The 12,152-nt window shown below is 44.5% G+C and overlaps 1 protein-coding gene across 4 annotated transcripts in view; it reads right to left on the reverse strand.

Moving 5' to 3' along the window:
* Nucleotides 1-5: 5 nt before the first annotated feature.
* LOC122982745 overlaps nucleotides 6-12,152 on the reverse strand; it is a 34,319-nt gene continuing 22,172 nt past the window's right edge. For 3 of the 4 annotated variants that reach the window (XM_044352283.1, XM_044352284.1, XM_044352286.1), the window contains exons 9-17: nucleotides 11,609-11,768; nucleotides 11,335-11,451; nucleotides 11,094-11,204; nucleotides 10,770-10,926; nucleotides 10,038-10,656; nucleotides 9,752-9,905; nucleotides 9,552-9,641; nucleotides 9,255-9,450; nucleotides 6-8,470 (exon numbers count right to left, since the gene is read on the reverse strand). In XM_044352283.1, the coding sequence (XP_044208218.1) occupies nucleotides 537-8,470; nucleotides 9,255-9,450; nucleotides 9,552-9,641; nucleotides 9,752-9,905; nucleotides 10,038-10,656; nucleotides 10,770-10,926; nucleotides 11,094-11,204; nucleotides 11,335-11,451; nucleotides 11,609-11,768 (9,538 nt within the window). In that variant the 3' untranslated portion in view covers nucleotides 6-536. The remainder of the gene's footprint in view (nucleotides 8,471-9,254; nucleotides 9,451-9,551; nucleotides 9,642-9,751; nucleotides 9,906-10,037; nucleotides 10,657-10,769; nucleotides 10,927-11,093; nucleotides 11,205-11,334; nucleotides 11,452-11,608; nucleotides 11,769-12,152) is intronic. The other variant, XM_044352287.1, reaches the window with a different exon arrangement.

Consider the following 12,152-nt stretch of genomic DNA (forward strand, 5'->3'; position numbering starts at 1 on the left):
ACAAATTTAAAAAAGGTATGTCATTTTTATTGACTTCCTGCATTCTTAAAGAACAAGAACAGCCATTATTTTATCAGCAGTAGAACATTTAAGTCAGATCAAGGCTACTTTACTGACACTATGGCTATGTTAAAAAAAAAAAAAGAAAAAAGAAAAACATAAACAAAAAAATGTACACAAAACATTTCTGACTGTTTCCAACAAGAGATACACAACTTGAATTTACAAGTGATCAATAAAGTTTAAGAGGCATTTAGTCATTATCAAACAAAAATAAACACATCTACTTTGAAATAGACAAACTAGAACATAATAAACTGAAATATCTCTGAGCATGTCCAAATCAAGCTATGATATCTGATCTTTCGCATGGCTTTGCCTGTAGGTCATGTTACAATTTCAATAAGACATGGACAAACATTCTCCTTGAGCAAAATACATTCACTGTGTTATTCTGTGTTTTTGCAGGTCTGGTTAATCAGCCTTACTGTCCTGAAGGGACTATGTCTTGATTTTTAGCCTGTGTCTAACTTGGCTCAACATGTATTATCAGTTTGATTACCCTCTTCCTTTTCTTCTTCTCCACCCCTTGTGCTTGTCCCTACAGGTGTGCAAATCTTACCAGCAGGACTTTTCTCCTGCTCCTGTCTTTGCCCTTTGACCAATTCTCTTTCTCGACTCACTGGTCTACCTCTATTCCACTCCCTGTCTGTTGGGTGGCCTATATGTTTTTGTTTTGGGCTGAAGACATCAGGACTGTTGATCCTGCGATTTGGAAAGCGTATAAGACCTTCTGTTGGAGTGGGAAGTAAGGCAGCTCTATGTCTCTGAGGTTTTACTGCTTGCTGATTTTGTGGGTTGTCAAAACTGGGGCATGATTTTCCTCCACTGTTTGGAGCTGGACCTGGGGGCCTATTGAATGGTGCAGGATGTGGATCATTAGGGCCTTGGAATTGGGTAACCTGATGACCCTCTCTTTTGAAATAAGGTGGTGCAGACATATCTGAACATCTCAACTCCGGGCCTCTTCTTTGACCCATCTGCCTTGATCTCCTACCCCGCATGTCTGACCCACTGCAATCATACCCCGGGCTTCTTATATCTGACCCTTGCATTCCATCCTTCATGGATGGCTCAGATCCCCTTGAGTCTAACCCTGGGCCCATCAAGTCTGGACCTGTTCTATCAGACCCAGGCCCCCCAGTGTTTATACCCCACCTCCCAGACCCATGTCTTATATCTAAACTTTCAGGGGCTGGCCCATTCATGTCTGTTTGATCAGGCCCAAGCCCTCTCATGTCCGGACCTCTCCTTTCCCTCCTAAAATCATGTTCAAATCCTTGTCTACCTGGTCCACGGCTTTCTGTATTCACACCTTGCCTTTCAGATCCTAGCACTCGAAGATCTGAACATCTACCATCAGTCCCTGGACCTTCGATGTTTGAATTTCTGTTTTCAAGCCCTGGCTGCCTTAAATCTGGATTTCCTGGGCCTCTTCTATCAAGACCTTCCATCTCACATACTCTCCTATTTTGGCATGAATTCATCAAATCTGGACCTTCTCTTTGAGGCCCAGGTCCTTCCATGTTTGGACCTCTCATATTCCCCCTGAAGTCTGGCTGCCTCCAGTCATTCCTCATATCTGGACCCCCTCTCATATCTGACCCTGGTTCTCTCATGCCTGGACCTCTTATATCATGGCCTTGTCCTCTATTGTCTAGATCTCTTTCCCTTCTGAAAAATGGTCCAGGTCCATTTCTGTTTGGTCCAGCTTGCCCTCTATCAGGATCTCTCCATTCATTTCCAGGTCCTCCTCTACCAGGCCCTGGACACATTATATCTGGATCATCCTGGAAAGACCTTGGGCCACTACAACCAGGACCACTCCAATCATGTCTTGGACCTCTCCTATGCCCTGGAAATTGCATATTTGGTCTTTCCTGTATGGGACCAGGCCCACTACACCCTGGGCCTCTCCATTCATTGTAAAAACCTTCCCTCCCATGTTCTTGGCCTTGCTCATCTAGCCCTTCTTGGATAGGCCTTGGATCTCTGTTGCCATGTCGTTTCCATTCATCTCCTGAACACTCTCTTTCATTTCCTCTGGGCTCCATATAGGGCCCTCTTCCATCTAACCACTGTTCCTCCAAGTCTGTGCCTCTCCTATCTGGCCCTGGTCCTGTAATATTTCTCCTTATAGGCCTTGGACCCCTCAAATTTCGACCTGTTCTATCAGGCCCTGGGCCTTCTATATCTGGGCTTTCTTGGTTAGGTTCTGACTCTCCAAAGTCAGCCCCTCTCCAGTCATCTCTTCTACCATGTTTTAGATTTTCTGTATTTGAATGTTTCTGTCTGATGCCTAGGCCTCTTAAGTCTGGACCACCTAATCTTCTCCAGTCAGGCGCTGGGCCCTCCATGTCTGGACCTCTCCTTTCAAACCCTGTATTTCTGAAGCCTGAGCCTCCTGGTTCTTGTCTGTCAGGGCCTGAGCCCTCAATGTCTTGACCTCTGCTTTCACAACTTGATCCTCTAATATCTAGATCTCCTGGACCTTTCCTATTGGGGCCTGGACCCTCCATAACAGTTCTTTCAGGCCCCATCCCTCTCAAGTGTGGACCTCTCCTATCAGACTCTGGGCCCCCCATATCTGGAGGTCTTCTTTCAGGCTTATGACCAGTGAACTGTGGGCCTCCTGGAAAGCTCCTGCTGTGACCTGTTCCCTCCATATCTGGAGGTCTTCTTTCTGGACCAGGTCCCCTAAAATCTGGACCTTCTGGACCTCTCCTGTCAGACCCTGGGCCCTCAATGTTTAGACCTGAATGTTGAAGCCCCGGTCTCTTCATGTTTGGACCTCTTAGCCCTCTCCTGGAACCTGGACCCTCCATACATGGTCTTGTTCCATCAAGCCCTGGTTCCATGAACTCTGGTCCTTGTTGTCCTATCCTATCAGGCCCTAGACCTTCAACACCAGAACCTGGTCTTTCAGGCCTTGGTCCCATGATTCCTGGACCCCTCCCATCTGGCCCAGGGCCCTCCATATTTATATGTCCACTTTCTGGCCCAGGACCCCTTAAGTGTGGACCTCCCTGTTCTCTACCGTGAGGCCCTGGACCTTCCATACCTAGACCAGTTCTTTCAGGCCCAAGTCCCATGAAGTCAGGCCCAGGACCCGTCATATATGGTCCTCTCCTGTCAGGACCCAGTCCACCAGTGTTTTGGTGTCCTGGTCCCATCCTGGGAGGCCCTTGACCCTCAACACTGGTACCTCTCCTTTCATACCCAGGCCCTCTTAAATCTGGACCTCCTGATTCTCTCCTATCAGGCCCTTGACGGTCCATAGAGGAACCTCTCCTTTCAGGCCCTGGTCCCTGGAAATCTGGCCCTCCTGGTCCTCTCCTGTTAGGCCCTTGACGGTCCATAGAGGAACCTCTCCTTTCAGGCCCTGGTCCCTGGAAATCTGGACCTCCTGGTCCTCTCCTGTCAGGACCTGGACCTCTCATAGCTGGACCTTTCCTTTCAGGCCCTGGCCCACTGAAATCTGGACCTCCTCGTCCTCTTCTGTCAGGTCCTGGACCCTCCATAGCTGGACCTCTATTTTCAGTTCCTGGTCCTCTGAAATCTGGACCTCCAGGTCCTCTCCTGTCAGGCCCAGGAACCTCCATAGAGAAATTTCTCCTTTCAGGCCCCGGTCCACAGAAATCTGGACCTCCAGGTCCTCTCCTATCAGGTCCTGGCCCCCAGACATCTGGACCTCCTGGTCCTCTCCTGCCAAGCCCTGGACCAACCATATCAGGACCCTGCCTTTCAGGCCATGGTCCCCTAAAATCTGGACCTGCCGGTCCTCTCATGTCAGGTCTTGGACCCTCCATAGGTGGATTTTTCCCTTCAGGTCCTGGTCCTCTGAAATGTGGACCTCCATGGCCTCTCTTGTCAGGCCCAAGAACCTCCATAGGTGGAGCTCTCCTTTCAAGTCCTGGTCCCACAAAGTCTGGGCCCCCTGGTCCTCTCATGCCAGATCCTTGACCATCCATAACTGGACCTCTCCTTTCAGATCCTGGTCCACTGTTATCTGGACCTACAGGTCGTCTCCTGTCAGGCCCAGGACCCTCCATATGAGGAGCTCTCCTTTCAGGTCCTGATCCAATGAAATCCTGACCCCCTGGTCCTCTCCTCTCATGCACTGGGACCTCCGTTTCAGGGCCTCTCCTTTCAGGCCCTGGTCCCATGAAACCTGGACCACCTGTTCCTCTCCTGTCTTGCCTCAGGCCCTCCATGTTTGGACTTCTCATTTCAGGCCCTGATTCTCTAAAGTCCGGGCCTCCAGCGCCTCTTCTGTCAGGCCCCTGGCTCTCCATGTTTGGTCCTTTCCTATCAGGTGGATGGACTCTCCATTCATCTTGTATAAATGACCCTCCTCTAACAGGCCCTGATCCTCTCCCATCAGGCCCTCTCCAATCATCTCTTACATCTGATCTTGGGCCACTCCAATTTGGATCCATCATATGTGGACCCTGGTCTCTATTTTGATTACCCTGACCCCTTATATCAGGACATACACCACCTGGTCTTGAATCTCTCCAATTTGGATTTATAATGTTTGGAACGAGACCTCTGTCTTCTTGACCCATTTGTTCATTTCTCCTCTCTAGCCATGGACCCTGTATATTTCTTCCCTGCATGCCTTCATCTCTCTTATTTGGACCTGATTCTCTGATGTCTCTACCTGAACTCATGGTATGTGACTCACTTCTATCACCTCTTGTATCTGAGCCACCCATACTACCCATATCTTGACCAGACCCCATATAACTTATTCCTCTTATATGTGGACTTCTTAATTCATGCATGGTTTCTGATTCTCTCATGTCAGGGCCATGTACACTCCTTTCAACCCTATGATCAGACCATGGCTCCTTGAAATCTTCTCTAGGCCCACTACTGTCTTGTCCAAAGCAAGACCCAGCACTTTCATAATTCATATTTGGCCCTGGTCCTCTCATGGGTACATCTCGCTCTCTTTGTGGGCCATGCCTTTCATGTGTCCTTGATGGGGATGCTCTCAAAACTCTGCCCTCTGAACCTGTAGATGCATTTGAATCTAAACTCCTTTCTCGACTGCCACACCTCCTGCTCAAGTCTGCATCTCTTCCATATGGCTGAAAACCCCTCTTCCGAGGGCCCCTTTCTTCTAAAACTGGACTGCCATCATGCCTAGTGTGCCTTTGAACTATTCCAGAGCCTCTAAAAGATGGACCTGCACTCCTTATATCTGGACTTGGAGCTCTTACACTTACAGTCCTCATAGCAGATCTCATAGCGCCAGTATGTGGACTTTCACCTATATCTTTTGGGTGTCTATCTCTTCCTATAAAATCTGGAGCCTCTATACCCATAACACCTGGCCTGCCATCTGGGTTTTCTGGCGTTCTCTGCTCCTCTGTCTTTAGACCCAGTAAACCTTTCTGTAGACAACTACCATCTTGGCTTCTCCTCTCATCTGTTATAATCGGTTCCCTTGTACCCAGGCTTGGATGATACATGGCTGATAAAGGGTCCCTCGATTCCGAGCCCCTTGTGTCAGGCACAGGTCTATCTGTCGAAGGGCAGTGAATAGCTGGATCTTTCATATTTGGCTCTGAATCCTGCATCTCTGTCCCTGGGTCCCTCCCATGTTTCCTCTGACTGTTTACAGCTAGGTCTTGTATGTGTGGTTCAAGACCCCAAATATTGGGACTTATGCTAGGCATTTCTGGACTTCTCACATCAAGCCCTGGAAATCTAACTCCTGTTTCTCTTAAATCTTTCTGTGAGCCCCTATGTCCAGGGCCATTAATATCTGGTCCTAGATTTCTGATATCTGAACCCTGAATACCTGCTCCTGTAGCTGGATTTGAATGTGCCCCACCTTGACAAATTATTTCTGGACGCTTTAGGCCTGTACATTCCTCTTCTATCTGTTTGTCTGCCACAATCATATCTTGATTTCTAACACCTGGGCCTTGTAGATCTAGGGCTTTAAAATCCAATTTCAAAACATTTGACATTGTGCCTTCGAGAGTAAGCCATGGTATTTTAGGCAGTGTTGCTTGACCGCCAATTGGTAGACAATTGTTTTCAATTTTCACAAGTGGCATCAAGCCACTGATATGTGTCTCAGGATCTCTGATTTCCTCAGTCTTAACTGATTCACTCCTTTCTATGTTGCCAGGTTCCACAAACTGTGGGTCTGGATCAGGGCTCTCAGGAGAATCTCGAATTGGAGGATCAATTTCTCTTAGAGGAACTGTACTTTCAATTTTGCTACTAAGCAAAGTTTCCTGTTGAGTGGGTTTATCCACTTCTTGTGAACCACTACCTGTGTCATCATGGTCACTGGCTGAATGTTTTTGAAGCTCTTTGGATTTTGATGGTTCTGAAATCTCAAGTTTCACTTTGTGAAGAAGTTCATGTGAAAAGTCTTTCTCAAGGCTCTTTTGTTGTGGCGTTGTAATCTCAAAAATATTACACTTTAACTGATGTCCATCAGGGTCATTTTTTATAGTAACTGGAGTATATGATGATGTGTTACTCTCTACACATTGTCCAACAACAGGGTCTAATGGAGTATTAAGCTGGCCACTTAGATGTTTTGGTTTCTCAAAGATATGAGGGGAAGGTCCTTTATGTTGATTTGGTGAAAGGGACATAGAATCTTTTTGTCTGGGGGATGATGGGGATCTTCTACGCCCATGAGAACGACGGTGTGTAGTGTGCTCTTTTCGATGACGAGCCTGGCGTTCAGACTGGTCTCTAGCTCTATGCCTTGACCTCTCCCTTTCACTTCTTCTGTGTCTATCCCTTTCTCTACGTCTCCGGGAATGTGAAGGAGAACGCCGCTGTGATTTTCTTGAGGGACTTCTATGGCGGCCCCTTTCACGATGACTCCGCTTCTTTGGTGATGGCCTTCGCTTTCTGCTGTGGTATGAATTTGGAGGAGTACCCTTGTGCCCTGCTCTAGACAAAGATGAATCCCGAGTCTTTGTACTACTTCCTTGAAATACATCCTCTTGAATTTCATTAAAAAGTGATTCATCCTCTGGATCATAAGCTACATCAGAATCTTCAATCTCTCCAGCAGAGGAATACTTGTCATTTTCCTGTGTTTCATCTTGTTCTGTAACAGCATCTGCATCATTTTTAAGATCAGGAATGGCATTTGTGTCTTCTGGATTAACAGTTTGTGCATCTACATTTGGACTGTTCATAGTCTCTGAAAGGTTGTTGGCCTTGTCTGTTGATTCCAAAGGCCCTGACTCTGTTTGCATTATGCCACTCTGCTGAGATGGCAGTTGACTGAGAGGCAGAGATTTTTGTGGAGGAGACATCAGAGAATCAGAAACTGAGAAGTGAGCCATGAACATACCCACAGCCTCTCTCTGTTGACGAAGTGCCTCTTCCTGCTCCTTTAATTGCCGTTTTTGCTCTTCAATCTGCTTATTAAGCTCCTCAAGCATTCTCTGTTGTTCAGTCAGTGTTGCAGCTGAGACGACCACAGTGCCTGTAGGAAGGTTTTGTGGAACTTCAGCAAGGTTAGAAGTTTGGGCTGGGGTGGAAGTGGGAGCTGGTGTTACAACTTGGGTGGAAACTGGCGGTGGGCATGATGGAGAATCAGACATTTGAGTTGGAACAGGGGGCTTTGTTACAACATCACTTTGAATATCTTCAAAGATAGTCTCGTCTTCTGGATCATAGGCCACATCATCGTCTACAAAACCTGATAATGCAGGGCCACCTGCCTTCACTTTTTCTATGCTCTGTGGAGAAACCACTCCATATCCCATTGCTGGATCATATTCCTCTTCTGGGTCATATGGTCGGTCAAAGTCATTTTCCTCTTCTTCTATCTCTTTGACTTTGGATTTATGTCCATACTGTTGAACAATTGGATCCACCATTGATCCAGATGCCTGGGAAAATACTGGGAGCATCTTAGCACTTACTGTTGTTGCTGTTGTTGTTGTTGTTGTTGTTGTTGTAGAACTTCCATCAGAAGAGACCATGGAGTCAGTTTGCTTATTGCCAAACAAAGTCTTCAAGATAGTCTGTAGCGGATTCTTGTTGGAACTGCTATTAGAGGTGGACTGAGTGTTAGCAGCAGTGGCTGAGTTAGAAACAGGGGGGGTTGCTCTTATGGAAGTCAAAAGAGATGGTATGGTGACTGAGCCAGAAGAGGAGGAGTCTGATGGTGACCCAGGGCAGGAAGGTGAACCAGGAGGGGTGGTGCTAGCAGGAGTCTCTGGATCATAGGGTTGGAATATCTCTAATTTGTCAGAACCATAGAGGACTGGAGGTTTTGGGATCCACATGGGGTCTTTGGACATATGAACTTTGGGTCTCTTCTCTTCAATTTCCTGAGGCAAGCTTCCAGGACGTTTTGGTTTCTGGATGATTGCCAGACCCAGAAGAAGATTAGGCCGGTCCTTTTCAAGCCCTGTGAAATACAGAAAAGTAAAATAAATAAAACATTAGAACAACTCAAAATTGAATTCTGACAACTGGCTCTCCACTGCTCCATTGTTTTGCTTTACTGACAATTTTTGTCAGAAAGTTAAAGTAATTCTCACGAGGTGCAGGACTTTCATTAGGACTCGAAACAACCAATTGATTTATCAATAATTAGGGATAGCTCTGCAATACCATTAATAAAATGACAAATATTGTACAATCTGAGCTGACAGAGATTTAAATAATAATCATTTTAATATATTTTATAAATTAATTATATGATTCGTTTTATATTGCTTAGAGCCAATGTTCAAATAACAGTTTATAGCAATGCTTGATTTCACTGCATTTAATATTCTTATCCAACGACAATTGATTTTGTTGGCTTAAACTACAAAAATGTCGCCATCAGATTTAATCACCTGTAACCAAATTATGATAATTCCTAGTCAGAAAATTTACAAAATAGAAAGTTTGATATATTTTGAATAAAAAAAAATGTTACATTTTAAAGAAGGAAGCAAGTTATTTATAGAGATAAGAGATGAAAGTGAGAGATGGTGTTTTACTGAGGAATAACATTTGTCTATTTTTTAAGTGGGAGGAAAAGCATTTTGAAAAAATTTTTTTAATTTGGTGAAATATTGCAGCCTGAATATAATCTGTTACTGTTGAGCCTGTTACTGTTGAGGTGTTAATATAGGCATTTGCCCGAGCCAAATAATGCAAAAAAATATATATTATAAGCAGAACTGGAAGCAGTACCACACCTGGTCCTTCAAGAGGTTGTAGAATGGATGGGATTAATTCCTTTGCACTGAGCGGGACAAGATATATGTCCTTGATGGAACGGCTGTTATTGGCGACCACACCAAAACGACCTCTGCTGCTGAAGTAGGAAAACAGGGAGACATAGGCCACCTCTTCTTCTTCTGTTGCAGGGTGAAACCGGATCACACATAACTCCTAATAAGAAAAAAGCAAAGACAAAAGAAGATGTATAATGTTGATATATTTTCAACATCACTGAACAAGACAAATAAAGAAATACTGTATATACTGCTTGCCTTTGTAATAGAGGTCTTTAGTTTTGCAACATAGTCCCACACTGTTTGAGGCATGATTCGTCCTCCGATTTGTATGGTATCAGGTAGATCCTGCACACAAGAAAAAGGTCACATATTTGTCAATTCAGCTCCCAAGACAATGACAGATCTTTTTGATACAGCTGTGTGTAAAAAAATGTTATTATTGTGCATTATTATACCGCTTTTAGAGTTTCAGCAGATCCTGAAACCAGATATCCCTTGGTGACAAACTTGGCTACAGTGAGCATGTTAAGGAAGCCTTTCCATACAATGTCTTGCTTCGCCAGGAACTGAGCTGTCTCACCATCAGCTGGGGATTCAGAGATCACGGTTCTGAAATACAAACCAAAACAGCACAATAACAATCCCATCCACACATTATGCTGATTTCACTTAAATGTATCCTTCCTAGTACAGAATACAATTAATTTCATACACTTTATAATTCCATAGTTCTTTACATACCTTGAAGATGAGCCATAGAGTCTGGGATCTGTTGAGGACGATGGCTTCATTAAGATAGATTTAGGTACTGTTTTTGTTGGTCGCAGTGAAGAGGCTGGTGCTGACGGTGAGGCAGAGCTTGTCTCTTTAAGAGGGGCATAAGGAGCTGATTGGTTATGGATTGTATTACTGGGACCAGAGGTTCCACTGGACGAAGCAGAGATCCTGCCTGCCGCAGTACGGGGGTCACGCCTTGTGATGGTTACTGTGGAGACAGCTGGAATCACAACTGGTGTATATGCTCTCTTTGTTGCTGGAGCTTTAGGAGGGTCTGGAGTTGGAGATGCAGGAGACTCCATGACAGGGGAAGCAGGAGACTCTAAAGTAGGGGAGGCTGGAGAATCCATTATGGGTGAAGCAGGGGATTCAACTATAGTCAAAACTGGAGAGTCAATGGTAAGGGGGGATGAACGGTCCATTAGGGGAAATGTTGGAGAATCCATGTCAGGTGAATCAGGTGGTGCTCGCAGAGGGGAGTCATCTCCTGCAGACCTTCTCCACATGGGATAATGCTTATCTCTAGGTTCAGAAACCTTTGGTTTTTTCTTTGTGGGTTCCTCCTCTTCCCCAGGTATCTGGCCTGGGAAGGAATAAGAATCTGCTTTGAGCGACAAAACATAACAATGGGTGGTAACTGGATAATTAAGTCTACTAAATATTAGACAGTTATTGCCAAACATCTTTTTAATTCACCTGTGCATATCTTGCATTTCAGGTCAAAGAGGTGAGCTTTGTGTTCTGATGTTGTGTCCTTAAGCATACAGGCGAGAATATCCGGTACAACACTGCCCTTGCTTGGCTGGCATGCTCTGGTCTTGACAGCAGGAGTAGGAAGACTTCCCTTCTGTTCCTAATAAGCAACACATACCAACACAAACACACAAACAAGACTTAACCCACAAAGATATCATAGTCATGAAAAATGATATATGTTTATATGGAGCAGATGAAACAATATAATGATCATATAAAAAATTGTAATTCCACCAATTTTTTACAAACTAGATGGGTACACACCGTGCTATCAGGTCTTCTGTTGGGTCTAGGGGGATTTAAACTGGGCAAATCAACCTTCACTGCTTCATGCTTCTGCAGCAAACTTGGTGCTTTAGCAGCTGCATCTTTAACCTAGAAACACAGACAATGAAAGAAGATTATAATTTTTCACACACTGCTTGACCCTTCCAAGGCCTGACAACAAATTCAAGCTTTATATCTGATTTTTCCTTGGTTATGTTTTATGCCTACTGGACTTTACCTCTGGTCTTTCTTTTGCACTTGGCTCTGGTGCCTTGGTAGCCTGCATATCCTTCTGGCTCATCCTGACCAGTCTGAAGGGACTGATCTCTCCACGTACAACCCGATACAACAAGCCCTAGAGAAAACCCATTACTGGACTGTCAGTTTGCCAAAAAATAAGTAGCTATCAGTTGCTCCTACAGAGCCTTACAATACAATATTGACAGTAGTATTGTATGGCAAGAATAGAGACCACAAAACAAAAGACAGGTTTTAATCAACTTTGAACAAACCTTGTTTCTTGGGTCTTTCAGGTTGAACATTATAGTTCTGTACTTGTTCATGTATTTGCTGTCTGTGTTGCGAAATATGTCGAACATCTCCACCTCAATGCTTGCAACAAGCTTTGCAACTTCACTCTCAGACATCTCCAAATCCTCACAATCACATACCCTTGACAAATGAAAAGGCAGTTAGTCAAATAATTTCTTGTGCATCACTGGTCTTACAGATTGAGATACAATTTTTACACTTAAATTCTTGGAAAAGTGCAACAGCTACAACTGGAGACTGTAATGTTATGGGAAAAAAACTGTTTTTGTCTGAATACAAATAATCCCTATGAGTTTGCTTACAGATTTATAATATGTGGGTCATGTATACTTAATGAAAAGGCCTCTGAAATATAGATTACTGACAATTATGTAATCAATCATAAAGAATTACAAACTGTGGCAATAAAAATCTAGTAATGAAATAAATGGTGAATTTTTAGTGTAAGCTCAATTTTGTTTTCTATTGTCCTTTTCATTGGGAACTGCGCAATACTTTGTTTAG

The sequence above is a fragment of the Thunnus albacares genome, chromosome 5, assembly GCF_914725855.1.
Source record: "Thunnus albacares chromosome 5, fThuAlb1.1, whole genome shotgun sequence".
Taxonomy (NCBI): domain Eukaryota; kingdom Metazoa; phylum Chordata; class Actinopteri; order Scombriformes; family Scombridae; genus Thunnus; species Thunnus albacares.